Source organism: Drosophila bipectinata, chromosome 3R (genome assembly GCF_030179905.1).
Source record: "Drosophila bipectinata strain 14024-0381.07 chromosome 3R, DbipHiC1v2, whole genome shotgun sequence".
In the NCBI taxonomy this organism is placed as follows: Eukaryota; Metazoa; Arthropoda; class Insecta; order Diptera; family Drosophilidae; genus Drosophila; species Drosophila bipectinata.
In genome coordinates, this window is record NC_091739.1 from 14,934,112 (window position 1) to 14,951,256 (window position 17,145).

The following is a 17,145-nucleotide window of genomic DNA, read 5'->3' on the forward strand; positions in this document are numbered from 1 at the left end:
TAAATTGTATTTTAGGTCAGAAAACCTCGTACCTTATAAATTTATTTTTAACAGCTGACTTTCTAGGGGTTAGCTCTGCGCTTGCGCTGTTTTGGCGCCTAAGAATAATACGGGGGCCGTTTCACTAAATTGCATAACAATACGCCAACGAAATAACGGTATCGTTATCGTGCCCACGCGCTCAGTCAGATACTGACGTCCACCGTCGTGTGCGCGGATTTCCGGTCTCCTGAGCGTTTGAAGCGTTTTTCCTCGCATTCGCGTTGCTGGAAAAAAGCATCCTGCCTACCAACGAAAATATCCTTTTTTTTAAGCCAGCTTTGAAATTTGGGCCAGGGAATCGTAAGTCGAATGGCTGCATAGTTAAGTGCGTGGCACCCAGCCTGAAATGCTAATGCCCCGCCCACGCAACAACGGTTGCAACATCGTTGACCGCCAGTCAAGTGGAAAGCACTGCTCGTAGCATCGGTTTAAAATCCCAAAGGCCATCCGGGTCCTCCAGCAGCATCCTTGCCAGTATCCTACCAGGAATTGGCTTTCAGGAAACCTGTTCCTAGTGTCCTCCCATGGAAGATGTGAGTGTTTCCTTATCGATTTTTGCCCGGGTCCGGGAGCTCTGTCAGTAGTAGTTGTGGGGCCTAATCCGAGACTCGCGTGATTCAGATGGAATATTCAATTACACACACACACACACTCACACTGAAGCGAGGGCGCAGGCCTTTTTTGGGTCACGAGGCAGCTGGGAGTGTGTTGGTGTCTGTATCTGTGTGTGTTGACATTGTCCTGGTCTCGTTTTCGCTTTCGGTTTCGCATACACGTGCTTTTTTTTGATGGCGGGAGGGGCAGGATGGGTATCCTACGTAACAACCTTACTGCATATACGATCTATAATTCATGACGTTGGCCTACGCGCCTCTTTCGATTTCAGCTGGAACCGGAAACGGAAACGGTAAAGGTAAAGGGAACAGGAACTGGAACAAGTGCGGCCCAGTGTACGGAAACGAAACCGATTGCGCAAAAGGACTGAACGCATCCGCAAGGCATGGACACCGCTGCTGCTGCCGCCGTTGTCGTCGCCGTTGACCTGAGTCCCACGAGCAACGGAAAGGCGCCGCTCCTCAGCAGCTCTAAGGCCAGTTACGCCCTCGTTACCGGATCAGGCTCGGGATCGGGGTCAGGGTCAGGGACAAGTTCGAATCCCGCAAGTGGAGCAGCCTGCGATTGCTTGGGCAGTACTGTGGAGGCTATGTCGGTGACCCCGCCACCCACTCCACCCTCCCGTTCAGGGGATAGTCATGCCATGGAATCCTGCAAAAGCTCCAAAGATGTTGGAGCCCAAGGAGCCGCAACAGCATCACCAGCCGTCGAAACCAGGACCACTCAGGACTCAATCAGCCATCCCGCCACATCACAGTCTTCCGCCAACGCTTCCACAACGCCAACGTCTGCCTTGCTTGCCACAGCCACAGCCACCGCTGCACCGGGAACGGGATCGGGATCGGGATCGGGAATGGGAACGAGTACGGTAACGGGAACAGGAACACCAGCCACAGATCAACAGTCGCCGGCAGTCACCACCACAACGACTAGTCCGCCACCCAGTGTGGGTGAGCTGCTCCATTGGCAGGACATGCCGCAGTACCTGCAATTCAATCCCTATGTGCTGCGAGGATACCGACCCCTGCAGACCTTCAAGGGTTGCCTGCTCAGCCTCTTCTACTGGCACAACGAGACCATCAATATACTGACACATGGTGAGTGCCCGCCCACAAGTCATTTGCCACCTGACAGCTTGCAACTTGTACCTTTTCTTATACCCCATCCCACTTCTACCATCCACCTTCCGCCTCCCACCTGTCGCCACTTGCTCATTTATCGATCCCGCTCTTTTGGCTCGTAACAACAATCACGGCCAAAGCCAAGTGTAGGCACGTAAATAGATTAGGTTGGCATTTCTAATGAACCACCTTGGCCAGGGTATGCATAAGGAAACAGACCCCTCCCCCATCAGCCTTACTTAACAGTCGGTTGCAAGTCTCTTTATACATTTGTTGCCACTTGTTTATGCTTCTATTTCAATGTTTTAAACGCAAAGTCGATTTCCCAAACTGCTACCTGCATTATATATTTTTGACACAAGTATTTCCTTTTATTACAAAACATTACTAAATTACCCCAAATGGACCACAAAGAATCACTGCCAGTTCTAGTAAAGAACACACTTCTCTGCGGGGTTCATGGGCGAGCCCGCTGGGCACTGGAAGACCTCCGAAAACTGGTCGAAGTTGGACAAGGATCCAATGACACGAATCTGGCCGGGCATGTGCTGATCAGTGGATACCTGCATAGCCCTCACAACGGGATGAACATCGTTGCACCAAATCTGTGCAAAGCTTATGAAGAACAGCTGCAACCCGGAGTAGTTCAGTGTGGGCAGGCGCTCCTCTTCCAGTTCCAGTGCACCTCCATATGTTCTTAGCTGTTCGTCGTACCACTTCCTGTAGGCGGTGTACGCAAGCCGGACGCCTCCATTGTCGGCGATGTTCTCCGACTGCGCAATGGACTTCTTCAACTGAATCCCATCGTACGCGTAGTTCCCATACTGTCTGGTGAAGCACTTCCTCCGATCCTGGAAGCTGTTGCTCGACCTTTCGTCCCACCAGTCATGTGCATTACCATGGGAATCGAATCCCCGACCAGTATCATCAAAACCGTGGATTAGCTCGTGCCCAATCAAGTAGGCCAGGGATCCGAACGTGATCGCATTGGGATAGACATCGGCCCAAATGTAGAAGGGCTGGAGCAGCGACACCGGCACTTTGATGGTATTCTCTACCAGGATATTGGCTGGTGTATAGCTAAGCGTTTCGCCGGCATCCAGAGGTTCCGCGGGTTGGTGGAGCTTCTGTCGAGTTTGACGAGCTGCCACCAGACTTATCTGGCGGAAATTCTCAACATAGTCGGTGCTCTGCAGATTCAGGCCCTCGAACTCCGCGGTAAAGTTGTGGTCGACGTAGTTGCTCACCTGTAGAGTCATGCCCTCCAGCTTGGCAATGGCAAGGTTCCGGATGGGTCTCTCGATCCAGTCCAGCAGGGGACTGGAGCGCAACGACTCCCTGAAGGTGGCCTTCAGTTGACGCCAAATGGACTCTATCTCAGCGGAAGACTTATCATTGTTGTACCGCCTGTAGAACATGTTATCAAGATTCTTGGCGAATATTTTCTTGACGATAGTCAGACAATCCTTTTCTTGTTTCTCGGGGGAATCGGCTGGGATCTCAATGAATTCGTAGATGAGGCGGAAGTACATATAGTTGGCCACCGTTCGCCTGGGAGTGCGTTTTAGGACCTCTACCAGATTACGCTGAAAACGGGAACCGAACTCGTAGATATCGTCCGTCACCTTCTCGTCCAGCGTGATGGAGACCAGTCGCGATATGTCCAGGGTGGGGGCGTAGCGCTTATTCATCTCAGCGATACTTATCAGTTCTGTTAGATTTTTGATATCCAGGCCGTCAGACTCGTCCACCAATCCGCGGGCAAGGTCGACCTCAAAATTGATTAGCTCCTTGGCGGTTCGTTGCGCCAGAGCTTTCTCGACTCCAAGAAAAGTTTGCAAATAACTCTTTATGGTGCCTTGGTACTTTTTCCGATAGATTTGGGTCTCATTGTCAACGTACATGCTGCGAGACTCCAAAGGGAACTCCTGCTGTCCCAAATATATCCTATTGATGCTGTTATTGGCAATGTCTTTAGAGACGTCCAAGCCAATAAGCGGGGATATTCCATAGCTGTGGGCCATCCTGGCTGTGGTCTCCACCCAGTCAAAGTCATCCTCCTGCCAGGAGTCTCCCTCGAGAACTGGCATCGTCCCGAACTCAGATATGAGGTTTCTCAGCTTCTCAGGGTAGTTCGGCAAAAGGTCTTTTATTTCGAGGCATGACTCATAGAAGTGTTTCACCTGCAGATCCTCAGCGGTGTCGTGCTCATCCGTCGGAGTGTTCAGCATCTTCAAGATCTTGCGGTTGTAGCCCTTGGTCAGGGTGTCGAATAATCCGGTTGAAACCAACTGGAGACTGAACGCTGAGTTGATGCGTTCGTAGCTGCCACATGCGAATTTGTAGAAATTCTCGCAGGGATCTACGTTTTTGTTCATGAAGCTCGAGATTTCTGCAGCCTTGGCCTGGCGCTTCACTTCCCGGGTATACCAAGTGTCTTGGCTCAGGTTTTCCCCGTGGACGAGTACGGGAACAACCAGAAATAATGCGTAGAGCAACCGCATCTCGAAGCTATTTGTGGGAATCTCACTGATCGACTGTCCAGCCCGATTCACTTCATCCAATAAGAGCGTCGTTATTTGCGCATCTCAAAGGCGACCTCGAGGGGTTATCGCGAATAAAAACACAGGCCAACAAGGGCCTGAAAACTGGGTTTTCCTTCAGAGAAATAATTAAAAATCGTAGATATATTTCATTATAATCGTGTTCGTTGTACGCAGTAAATAAATTCGATCGTTATTGGTTGAAACTTTGGAGTATTGGCGACCGTTTCATGTACATTTTTGGCTCTGTTTCTTTAGAAATCTAATAATCTCAATTATTTTATAGAAATAATAACATTTTCTAAAATTTGTAATACTGTGTTAAAATGAGTACGGAACGCTTACTCTTAAATTACCAGCAAATGGGTTTGTATGAGAATGAGAACTAGCTGGACAGCCAATATTATTATTTGCCTCAGCATGCATGTTAATTATCTCGACTGTATTGTTTAGTCATTTAATGACAAGAGAAAGTACATATTTATACACTTGCAGAGGGTATTGTACTTTTGGTCAAAGATGACAACATCCCAGAGAAGACATCTTCGAGCCTCTTAAGGGTATATGCACATTCGTTTTCATGATCACCTCCTCAGTCTATATAAACATGCCCGTCTGTATGTTTCAACGTGAAATCGATCAGTTAACTACATTTGTCCTATGTATTTAGTACTTGCCTCATAAATACTATAACTTTGTTATTTTTTGAGATACTGCATCCGATCTATATTGCCATACCACTCGTGATTCACCTGATAGCGGCTTGAGCCTTTTTTGAATTCTTATAGCAAGAATTTGGTCTGATATTTAAATTCCAAAAATGATTATGATATCCGATATTTGCGAAATATATACATCCGACCCAATTTACATATATATAGCCATATCAACTGCCCTTCACGTACAAGGATATAGGTATATGCTTCGGCTCCGTCCAAAATCAGCTTTCCCTTCATATTTCGGAAATACTTTAAATATTCTTTCTCTGACAAAAATAAATAAATAAAAAAATAAATAGAAACTACATTATCTTTCGTTAAACATAAAAGTTAAAACCTATAAATGACTAGCAAATCATAAAAGCCGAAAAAATTTTTGAAGAATTCTGTATCTAGAATACTTTTAATACACAAATATTCCCTTTTATTACAAGCTTTACTAAATTATCGGAAAACCTGCATTGAATCTCTTCCGGTTCCTAGTAAAGAACACACTTCTCCGCGGGGTTCATGGGCGACCCTTTTGGACACTGGAACACCTCCGAAAACTTGTCAAAGTTGGACAAGGATCCAATGACACGAATCTGGCCGGGCATGTGCTGATCAGTTGATACCTGCATAGCTTTCAAACTAGAATGAACATCGTTGCACCAAGTCTGAGCAAAGCTTATGAAGAACAGCTGCAACCCGGAGTAGTTCAGTGTGGGCAGGCGCTCCTCTTCCAGTTCCAGTGCACCTCCAGATGCTCCTAGCTGTTCGTCGTACCACTTCCTGTAGGCGGTGTAGGCAAGTCGAACGCCTCCATTGTCGGCGATGTTCTCCGACTGCGCAATGGACTTCTTCAACTGAATCCCATCGTACGCGTAGTTTCCATACTGTCTGGTGAAGCACTTCCTCCGATCCTGGAAGCTGTTGCTCGACCTTTCGTCCCACCAGTCATAGGCATTGCCATGGGAATCGAATCCCCGACCAGCATCATCAAAACCGTGGATTAGCTCGTGTCCAATTAAAGAGGCAAGGGATCCGAACCTGATTGCAAAGGGATAGACATCGGCCCAAATGTAGAAGGGCTGGAGCAGCGACACCGGCACCTTGATGGTATTCTCCACCAGTATATTGGCCGGTGTATAGCTAAGCTGTGCTCCGGCCTCCAAAGGTTCCACGGGTTGATGAAGCTTATGTCGATTTTTGCGGGCGGCCAATAAATATATCTGGCGGAGATTCTCAACATAGTCGGTGCTCTGCAGATTCAGGCCCTCGAACTCCGCGGTAAAGTTGTGGTCGACGTAGTTGCTCACCTGTAGAGTCATGGCCTCCAGCTTGGCAATGGCAAGGTTCCGGATGGGTCTCTCGATCCAGTCCAGCAGGGGACTGGAGCGCAACGACTCCCTGAAGGTGGCCTTCAGTTGACGCCAAATGGACTCTATCTCAGCGGAAGACTTATCATTGTTGTACCGCCTGTAGAACATGTTATCAAGATTCTTGGCGAATATTTTCTTGACGATAGTCAGACAATCCTTTTTTTGTTTCTCGGGGGAATTGGCTGGCACCACACTAAATTCGAAGACGAGGCGGAAGTACATATAGTTTGCCACCGTACGGCTGGGAGTGCGTTTAAGGACCTCTACCAGATTACGCAGATATGGGGCATTGAACTCGTAGATATCGTCCGTCACCTCTTCGTCCAGTGTGATGGAGACCAGACGCGATATGTCCAGGGTGGGGGCGTAGCGCTTATTCATCTCAGCGATACTTATCAGTTCTGTTAGATTTTTCATATCCAGGCCGTCAGACTCATCCACCAATCCGCGGGCAAGGTCGACCTCAAAATTGATTAGATCCTTAGCGGTTCGTTGCGCCAGAGCATTCTCGACTCCAAGAAAAGTTTCCAAATAACTCTTTATTATGCCTTGGTACTTTGTCCTATATATTTGGGTCTCATTGTCAATGTACATGCTGCGAGACTCCAAAGGAAAATTCTGCTCTCCCAAATATATCCTATTGATGCTGTTGTTGGCAATGTCTTTAGAAACGTCCAAGCCCATAAGCGAAGATATTCCATAGCTGTGGGCCATCCTGGCTGCGGTCTCCACCCAGTCAAAGTCATCCTCCTGCCAGGAGTCTCCCTCTAGAACTGGCATCGTCCCGAACTCCGATATGAGGCTCCTCAGCTTCTCAGGGTAGTTCGGCAAAATATTTTTTATTTCGAGGCATGACTCATAGAAGTGTTTCACCTGCAGATCCTCAGCGGTGTCGTGCTCATCCGTCGGAGTGTTCAGCATCTTCAATATCTTGCGGTCGTAGGCCTCTGTCAGGGTTTCAAATATTCCTGTATGAAGCACATTATGATTAGATGCCGAATTGATGCGGTCGTAATTCCCACATGAGAACTTGTAGAAGTCTTGGCACGGATCCACGTTTTGTTTCATAAAGCTCGAGATTTCTGCAGCCTTGGCCTGGCGCTTCACCTCCCGCGTATACCAAGTGTCCTGGCTCAGATTTTTCCCGTTGACGTGTACTTGAGCAACCATAATTAACACACAGAGAAATCTCATCTCGAAAATATTCGGGAGGATCATTCTGATCGACTGTCCGGTCTGAAAACACTTCATTGAATGAGTTTGTCGTGCTCTCAAGCCCTAAATTTGACTTCGTCGGGTTATCGTGCGACCTTCCATCATTGGGAGAATCAAATCATAAGCCAACATACTATTCGGTTGTACAATTACTAGTCCATATTATGTACTAGTATTAATTACTAGTAATATTTATATTCTTAATCAGCATCAACAGCCGAGTAGATCTAGCCATGTTCGTCTGTCTGTATGAATGCGTGAGCTACAGAGATAGAGCTACATAGATAGAACATCCATATTAAAGCTGATCCAAATTTTCGCGACTCCCCAACCTTAATGTGGGTTTCAAACTATTCCAAGGGCCCAGTAGTATAATTATAGACAATGTGATTAGGCTGCTTTATAAAAAAAGGGCAGAAGAGAAGATGGCCAGGAAGCTAAAGTTCAAAGAGTAATGGGATGGTATGAGAACAGATCTTTAAAAAATATTACTTGCCTCAAATATTCAATTCAAATAATTTCATTCAAGAGAATGTACGAATGTTGGACGACACTTGTATATTCTCTTTAGTAGAAATAAATACAAACATTCTCTGAAAAAAATTCTAAACTCATATTCAAGCAAAAAATGGATGGTTTCGACTTTAAAATACTCTACACTCGAAGAACTATGGGACTTAAAAACTTTTCTTTGATAAAATAATTTGGAAATTGTACTAAGAAAGATCTATTTTTTAGAATAATCAAAAGCAAGTCTTTAAATTTACAATAATAAAGTGTAAATATATGCAAAAGGTGAAGCAAACTAATCGTTTTTGACCATTAGAAAAATAATTATAAAAAATAATTGCTGTCGCACTTTGAAATGCCGGTCATACTCCCCATTCAGTAACGTGAGCTGCGATTCAATGAATTAAAAGGGGGCGTTAGGGTGGCCGCCAAAGTGATGATAAGGCCGCTCCCGCTCCCGCTCTGGCTCCAGCTCTGGGTCGGCTCACTAGCTAGAATCTCAATCTCAGAGGTGCGGAAGTGCGTTGTGGTGAGCCGTCGCTTTAGTTGCCCTCGGAGTGTTTTCAAACAGAGAACATGGTATCGCAGCTGCCGTTTCTGGCTGCACTGGTGTGTCTCTTTCTGGCGAGGAATGGCCAAGGCCACCTGCTCTCCCAGCCGACCATTGACTTGCATATCCAGGCGCAGGAGCAGTTGATCTCGCAGCACAACGACAGTGCCTATGTGCAGCGTTTGATGCGTCTGGCCAAATCCGCAGAGATGCGCAGCTACATTAACCCGGATCAGGAGCCGTGCGACAACTTCTACGAGTACAGCTGCGGGCGATGGCCCTTGATAAATCCGGCCAACGATGCCCATCCCCGGGAGACGAACCTCCAGCAGCTGGTGTTGAAAGCTTATCGCCACAAGCAGCAGCGCCTTTTGGAACAGCCGCCCAACGAGGAAACCGATGCGGAGGCCGTTCTTCATCTGAAACAGTTCTATGCCAGTTGTCTCCTCTACCGCCAGACTCCGGAGGACTTGTATCAGCGTCAATTGCAGGAAATCGTCGGGGAATTCGGACGCATGCCGGTTTTGAGTTTGCCAGGCCAGGATTGGGCCGAGGATGCCTTCGATTGGTTGGAAACAGTCGCAAAAATAAAGCGTAGATACGGTCTGGACATAGTGCTGCTTCTCCAGATCCAATCTGATCGCATCTATGTGGGTCAGCCCAAGCAAATACTTCCCGGACCAGACAGCCGAGCTCGTACTGAATGCATTGCCGAGAACTTGGAGCGGCATCTGGGTGTGGAGGCCAAGTTGGCCCTAAAGACAGCTGGGGAAATCACAGAACTGGAGCAGCTCCTGGCCAAAGGTATGCTCTCCCGGCGAGTGGGCATTTTGGCCAAGTTGCGCACTCCGGTGGAGTTGGATGAACTCTATCCGGAGATTTTCAATGTAACTCAGTATGTGGAAATTGTCCTGGATCGGGAATTGGCGGACAACGAAACTATCTACGAGCATGTGCCCAGCTATATGACCCATTTGACGGATGTGGTGAAGACCACGCCACCCCAAGTGCTAGCCAACTATATATTCTACGAACTTTTGGATCACTTCTTCTATGATCGGACCGTTTCCCCCGTAGAGCAGTGTGTGAATCGCATAAGGGAGCAGTTTCCGGAGCTGCTGGAGAACATGCTCTATAAGCAATACGGTTATGCTGCCGCTCTCAGTGACATCAACGGGGTCTGGCAGCAAATTCAGAGGAGTTTCCGAGGTGTCCTGGAGGGTGCTTCGGCGGATTGGTTGTCCACGGATACCAGAGAACAGCTGCTGGGGCAGCTCAACGAAACCGAGCTCGTGATCAATGGCTATTCCAACATTAATTTTACAGAACAATTCGCAGGTTTCGAAATCAAGCCAAGGGATTACCTCCACAATCTGAGAACTGTGCGGAGTCGGAACAGTCTGGTCACAAAACCGAAGATACAGACAGCGGCCAGCTATGATCCTGTTAAGAAGAGAGTCCTCCTACCGGTGGCCCTGCTCCAGCCAAACATTCTGTGGTCCCGCTACTACCCACGAGCCCTGCGTTTTGGAAGTATCGGCACCGTGCTTGCCCACGAACTGGCGCACAGCCTGGAAGACGCCGCCAAGTGGGATGCCAAGTCTTTTGCCCAGTACTCCAAGCGAAAGGCCTGCTTCAAGGATCAATACAGCCGGCTGCGACTTCACGGGGAGTACTTACCGGAGAGCGATCTCCAGGCGGAGAACATTGCCGACAACCTGGCCATCCAGGTGGCCTACCACGCCTACCGCCGCTACCTGACGGAGCTGGCCTCCTCTGCCTTGGTCACGGAGGCTCTGCCCCTGCTGGACCACACTCCTCGTCAGCTGTTCTTCCTCAGCTATGGCCAGCTGTGGTGTAATGATGCCAACGAGCAGTTTCGGGAAAAGGAATCGCTGCTGCAGACCAGCACCCCGAATGCCCTCCGCGTTCTGGGAGCCCTCTCCAACTTCCCCGCCTTTGCACAGGACTTTGCCTGCATTAGCGGAAATCAAATGATGACGCCGAAGAAGTGTCACCTATTTACCATTAATTGAGATTAATTCCAAGATTTTCTGATTGACTTTATTAGCTTAAAATAATCGTTTAAGGAGTGACAATTTCAGAGAACCAATATAACCAATAAACAATACTTTTTATTAATATTTTGATCCTTGATATATCTTTAATAAACCCCACACTTGTGTTTCCGATTCATGGGAGAGTCCCGCGGACAGCTGAAGACCCTGGAGAACTCCTGGAAGTTGGACAGTGGACCAATCACCCTGTACATACTGGGAGCATGGTTATAAAATTTGACCACTGTCGACTTCAAATTTGGGTGGACATCGTCACACCAAAGTTGGCCATATCCCAGAAAGAATATCTGGCGACTGCTGAGGTCCAGTCCCTTCATGGTCTCCCGCTGCTTCCGCTCCTCCGTCTGCAGACTTAGCCATTTCTCGTAGGCAATGTAGGCAAACTTGACCCCGGCATTGTCCGCTATGTTCTCTGATTGATCCTCTTTTTCCGGCAGCTCATATCCACCATACTTGTAAGCATGGTACTGGGCTCGTAAGCACCTTTTTCGATCTTTAAATTCGTTCCGGGACTTGTTGTCCCACCAATCGACCGCAGGCGAATGGCCAGAGGCGTCGTAGCTCCGACCTGCACCTTCAAATCCATGGACCATCTCGTGGGCGAGCAGGAAGCCCAAAGTGGCGTACTTTAGCGCCTCCGGGTACTCGTCGCCCCAGAAAAAGTGAGGCTGGAGCAGTACCACTGGAATGGTGATTCTATTCTCTTGGACATTGTAGACGGGCATAACGCTGGGAATATTGGTGACATCTATCGAGTTGCGTGCCAACCTAAATTTCTCCACAGTTCCAATAGCTTTGGCCGAAAGCAAGTGCTGGATATTTGCAACGTAGTTGTGTCTATCGATTTCCACTGGCCCAAATAGCTTCTCGAAGTTTTCCGTGTCGTAGGAGTTGATTTTTAATGTCATACGGTCTAGTTTTTCGATGGCCACCTGCCTCGTGGCATTTGATATCCAGTCCAGCTTGTCGCCCCTCAGGTTCTCCCGGAAAACACCCCGAATCTCTTCCCAAACGGAAAACACATCTGCCTCAGCCTTGGGACTGCGATACCGGTTGTACACCACATGCTCAGTGAGCTGGCCAAAGTACCTCGTAGTCTGGTCGACACACCACTTGGAGTGATCCTTGTCATTGCCTTCCACCAAGTACGGCTCTAGAAGGTTCCACAGGATGTAGTTGGCCTGCGTGTCCGAAGGAGTGCTCTTCATTAGGGGAAGAGTTTTATCCAGAAACTCATCCCCGTAAACATAAATTTTTTCCGGAATATTCTCCTCCCCGAAAATTAAACCAATGTACTCGGTGAAGTTCAGATAGGAGATGTACTTCTCCTCCAACTCGGCCATTGTAAACAGCGAAACACTGTTATCTATTAAGTGGGGGGAGACCTCTTCGAAAAGTCTATTTTCAAAGCTATGGAGATTTTTGGCAAGGTTTCTGGCTTCCTTGGCTCCCACACCGAGATAGTTTTCCAGATCCTTTGATGTCTTGGCTTCCATAAAATTATTGAATTCAGGAGATTTCGTTAAAGCCGGTCCAGGTCGGCCCAGGTATATTGTGTTTTTCGACGGGTCGCTGGCGTCGTCTATTATGTTAACGCCCAAAATCAGTCCCTTGCCGTACTTCCGATGGATTCGCGCTTCTGTTCGCCACCAGTTGAAGGCGGAGGAGTCCCATTGCGCACCTGCCACTGCCGGCATTTCACTGAACTCCCGGTAGACATTCTTGAGGGCTGACTTGTAGAGGAGATCATCTTGGTTTGCGGTGGTGCAGGACAGAAAGAATCGTTGCATTTTCAATTCCAGCTCTGATGTCAGTTCGGATGACTTGGAGCCTAGGAGATGCAGGAGTCGTCGGTTGAAGACATCCGATAGAGGTTTGAAAGTGTCTGTCCAACGGGTCTTGGGCAACACTTCGGCAGGATTGTGGCGATGCCAGTTGCCGCAGGCGTACTCGAAGAAGTTGTCGCAGGGTGCCACCTTCCGATTCATCAAACCTTTCATCGCACCCATCTTGGCGGATGGGATGATTCGTTTGGCGTACTCCGTGGTTAAGTCATCCGTGGGCAGGGCCAGAATCGGAACTTGTATGATGAAGAGCCACCACAGACGACTGATCATGATTCCGCGCCAAACTAAACTGACTTTCAGATCTCTCTTCAATGGTCCAGATCGAAGTCGGTGGGTGAGGGCCCTCTTATCAGTAGGATTTCTTAGAATTCCCGAATGCTTATCTCCGGCTACTTATATGGTTTTTCCAATGCTATGTAAATCCGCTCTTTAAAAATTATGCTAAAAGTGTTATAGTTATAGTGTTTATAGTCCTTTGTCCATTAATCCAAACTGTAATTCTATTTCCAGCCATACCCATCTTCTATATCCTGGCCATTGTGCCCGGCCTGATGCCCTGGGATAGCGGCTACAAGTTTCTATCGTTCTGCCACGTCTTCGGATCGGTGGCACCCTGGTGCGGAAGCTTCGTCTACCACCTCTTCATGAACATCGAGAAGGGAGAGAACGTTTACTACACGCTCCTCAAACTGGACATGGTCGGCATCTGGGTGAGCCAGAGTTTCGGTGAGTACGATTAGCTGATAAGAATCGGGGAAAGTAAAACAAGGGCACTTCTAGGAAACGAGTCCAAAAATGTATTTTAAAATTTAATTAATTTAATTAGAATGCGACGTTGACTCAGCTTGGTCACATCAGCTTGGCCACATTCGAAGGCCTCAGTGAAGGACTTGCTGGATATCTCGAAGGTCATATCCTCGAGCTTATGCAGCAGCTCTTCCAGCTAACCACTTCGGGTTAGAGTCTTTCGTGTTATGGGTTTGGGCTTCGTTTTCCGACTGGGCTGCTTTATCGAGGCTCCACCACTATCATTACTTCCACTCTCTGGTTTTTTTAATATTTCATTTCAGGTGCCTTGCCTCTAGTCACAGCCACTACTCTCTGTTTCCCGCCGGTGCTTAAGTGGGTCATCATCATCTCCTATTGCGTGCTCTCCCTCTGGGGCCTCTATAAGGTGAGGTATCTTCGTGTATTCTTTTCATCTTTGTCACTAAGCTTATCCAAAACTGAAAAAGAAACCATCTTCCTTTAAGTTTAAATGTTTTGCATGTCCGTGTCTAATTTAATCCTTTTATTTGAACTATAATCCAGTTAATTAATTTCAAATAATAACAGTGAAGGTAACTGGTATAACAAGGTATAGACTCTTCGGGGTTATCCGGGGATAGCTTTTCTTAATTTATACTTTCTATCAAGGAATATTGTTACTCAATCGTTAATGATCCTCCCGTTCAGGCACTGACCGCCAGCTCGCCCTGGCAGCGACGCTTGTGCTTCGCCCTGCCCTTTGCCATGCGCTCCATCCTGACCTTCCTGCGCATCCGGGGAATGGTGGGCGGCAGCCACATGGCCCTCTCCCATGTCTACCTGCAGGTGCGTATGTCCAGGCATTCCAATTGACTAACTGCTATTTTCTATAACTTAAAAACCTTTTTGGGCTGGCCTCCTCTCTCTCGGTGCGCATAGGTTGAAGTTGTAAGTCACATTTTCATACATATGTACATACGAGTTAATGGACAGAGCCGCTATACAAACACACACACACTTGCCCGGCGGCCACAGAACACACCCCCAACCATGCCACATCCAATCCTCTAATCCACTGACTTAACCGCCTTTGCTTCCAGGACGGCGTCTCCATACTGGGCGGTGCCATTGGCGCTATGCGAATCCCTGAGAAGTGGTTTCCCGGCGTGGTCGATTTCTATCTCAATTCCCACAATATAATGCATGTTCTAGTCGTGGTGGCTGTATACTCCATGCACAAGGTGAGTCCATCTTAAAAAAAATGGTAAACATATTTAGCACAGGCCTTGCCGATATTTTAAGGGACTCTTCCAGAAAAATGTACCAAAAATCCATGACAAATTTTTAGCCCGAGGATTTCATACATATTTATATAAAATCGCGGTGAAAATAGTTTAAAGAGATCGGGTCCAAATTTGCAAAGATAAAGACAGCTCCATCGGTCAGATAAGATATTCTCTTGCATTTCCTCGTTTTCAGGGGTCAATTTTTGAAGGGGATCCTCCAGAAAATTTAACGAAAAATCTAAAAAATATTTTGTTTCAAGATTTTGATGCAGATTGATGGAGAATCAATCTACGAATCGTTTAAGGTACTCCTCTTAAAAATCAGACAAGTTTTGGCAAAGATTTGGGCTTCTCTGAGGGCCCTATCGTCCGTCCATGCATTCTCCCCATTTTTGAAGGGGATCCTCCAGAAAATTTGACAAAAAATCTAAAAAATAATTAGTTTTCAGATTTTGATGCAGATTTATGGAGATTCAATCTACAAATCGTTTAAAATATTCCTCTCAAGAATCAGACGACTTTTGGCAAAGATATGGCCTTCGCTGTGGGCCATTTTGTCCTACCATGCATTTTCCCCATTTTTAAAGAGGACCCTCCAGATAATTTGACAAAAAACAAATTAGATTGACCAAAAATTGAAATCGTTAAAGGTATTCCAGTCGAGGATCGGATTAAAATTGAGAAAGATACAGACATCCCAACGCATTTGCTAGTTGTCATGAGAGTCCCTTAGAATTTTTGCTTCTTTTTAGTTTGAAAAATATTTTCTAATTTTTGCAATATACTTCCTAATAGGCTACCATTAAGGACTTTGAGTGGATGTCAACCCAGACCTGCCACACGGTCGCCAACGTCACGGAGCAGGCGCTCGGCCACGTGGAACTATGACCCGCTTACTGGCTGCTGCCCTTGGTGCTGCTGCCCTTGCCTTGGATGCTTCTAGCCCGTCGGAGAGTGAGGTCCGTGCGCGTCATCCGTGCGTTGATCGCCCCCATCATCTGGCGTCGCCGTAGGGGCGGTGGACCCGCTCCCGGCCCAGCGCCTGCGCCGCCACCCAACCCCGTCGACGGGTGAAACATAGAAGAGCGCATGGGCGCCCGCTGATCAGCTCGTGAACTGTCTGAAGAGCTGACTAGATAGACCCCTGAAGCTAACATAGCTACAAAATATAGCTACTTGAATATACCGTGTATAAGAGAGCGGAGATGCCGTTGCAGTAACAATATACATATGTATATCTAGGAATAGGTATAGGCCATACACACATATGCGAACCGTATGTGTGTATTTACAAATAGTACATACTTCGACTGTGGTATTAAGCATTAAGGTTATATAATTACTGAGACGAGACGAATGGAGGGACACAGGACCAGGATACGGACAAGAGACGACGGACGTCGGACGACCATGACGGAGGACTTGCAGAAGAACTTGGAACCGAGTCTTCGGATTTTCACGCTAAACAAACCATTGAGTATATATGGAGGATGGAGGCAGAAGGACGATTAATGATTTAAATAATGTTGATACACATGTACCTCATTGTGCTTACGACAACAAACACATCTAATTTTCAAGAACTCGTACATATACGTATTGTATAACTTTGTACCTCGTCGATGGAAAGGATAAACTACAATAAGAAACACACCTATAAGCTAATCTCTTCCTAGTTGAACTTTTTAGATATGCAAATTGTTAATTTTGGGCAAGCTAGTGGTAGTCAAGTAAGCTCCAATCTGTGCATAGTTGTGAACTCTAATCGGAGCGGATCGAATCTAAACTAAAATCACTCACTTGCTGCGGTTGTGGATGCCAGTGGTCTAGGATGCTCAGGGTGCTGGTAGTTAGGGTCACCCAGGTGGTTCTGGAACTGGCGCTACTGCAACGAATCACGTACATACATACGTAGTGAAGGCTATATATAGTTCGATATGAATTCGGTTTATATCATTTATGTCAATTGATTGCGCAATATTAACCTCAAGTATTTATTGAGCTCCTCGAGCATTGAATATACGGATTAGAACCACAATGTTTATTAACGAGTACCCTAGGTGTTAAGCATGAATTAGGCAGGTATACAAAACTAATAAGAGCCCAACCCCAAGATAACTACATATACGATAGCGATATGCCTTCAAAAAGTCGATCTATTTTATCCCTTTTCGTAGTGTCAATAATTTACACCACCCCTTCCTGGAGTGACAAACTAAATCAAAGCAATAACCCAGGCCAACATGGATTTTTCGATATAGGACCTATACCTTACGGATTTCAGTCTTCAAAACATAGTCTGAATAGTCTTAAAAGACTCAAATCCATAAAGAACTAGTCCTTAATTCATGAAAATATCCAGGTCTCTATAATAAATAGAAAGACTCGATGCTTTAAGTTGAAACTTTAAAATTGCTGCTAGTCTTAAGTAACAATTATACGAATAATGTAAAGAATTTTCAGAGAAATAATAAAACAGAAATTAAACAGCCGAAAAATAAAACATCTTAC

General features: G+C 46.7%; 5 protein-coding genes across 5 annotated transcripts; 2 read left to right on the forward strand and 3 right to left on the reverse strand.

The window, feature by feature from the left end:
• The first annotated feature begins 184 nt into the window (after positions 1-184).
• Positions 185-17,142, forward strand: LOC108129526 (progestin and adipoQ receptor family member 4). The gene is made up of 7 exons (XM_017247544.3): positions 185-575; positions 929-1,754; positions 13,112-13,327; positions 13,672-13,775; positions 14,057-14,194; positions 14,449-14,589; positions 15,430-17,142. The coding sequence occupies exons 2-7, from the start codon at positions 1,043-1,045 to the stop codon at positions 15,520-15,522; spliced, it is 1,404 nt and encodes a 467-aa protein (XP_017103033.2). The 5' UTR covers positions 185-575; positions 929-1,042; the 3' UTR covers positions 15,523-17,142.
• On the reverse strand, positions 2,096-4,356 carry LOC108129523 (neprilysin-4-like). Its single transcript, XM_017247540.3, has one exon. The coding sequence runs from the start codon at positions 4,280-4,282 to the stop codon at positions 2,207-2,209; it is 2,076 nt and encodes a 691-aa protein (XP_017103029.2). The 5' UTR covers positions 4,283-4,356; the 3' UTR covers positions 2,096-2,206.
• LOC108129522 (neprilysin-4-like) lies at positions 5,434-7,623 on the reverse strand. Its single transcript, XM_017247539.3, has one exon. The coding sequence runs from the start codon at positions 7,617-7,619 to the stop codon at positions 5,520-5,522; it is 2,100 nt and encodes a 699-aa protein (XP_017103028.2). The 5' UTR covers positions 7,620-7,623; the 3' UTR covers positions 5,434-5,519.
• Nepl19 (Neprilysin-like 19) lies at positions 8,645-10,820 on the forward strand. The gene has a single exon (XM_017247542.3). The coding sequence runs from the start codon at positions 8,703-8,705 to the stop codon at positions 10,710-10,712; it is 2,010 nt and encodes a 669-aa protein (XP_017103031.2). The 5' UTR covers positions 8,645-8,702; the 3' UTR covers positions 10,713-10,820.
• Positions 10,723-12,871, reverse strand: LOC138926682 (neprilysin-1-like). The gene has a single exon (XM_070281650.1). The coding sequence runs from the start codon at positions 12,869-12,871 to the stop codon at positions 10,841-10,843; it is 2,031 nt and encodes a 676-aa protein (XP_070137751.1). The 3' UTR covers positions 10,723-10,840.
• Positions 17,143-17,145: the final 3 nt, after the last annotated feature.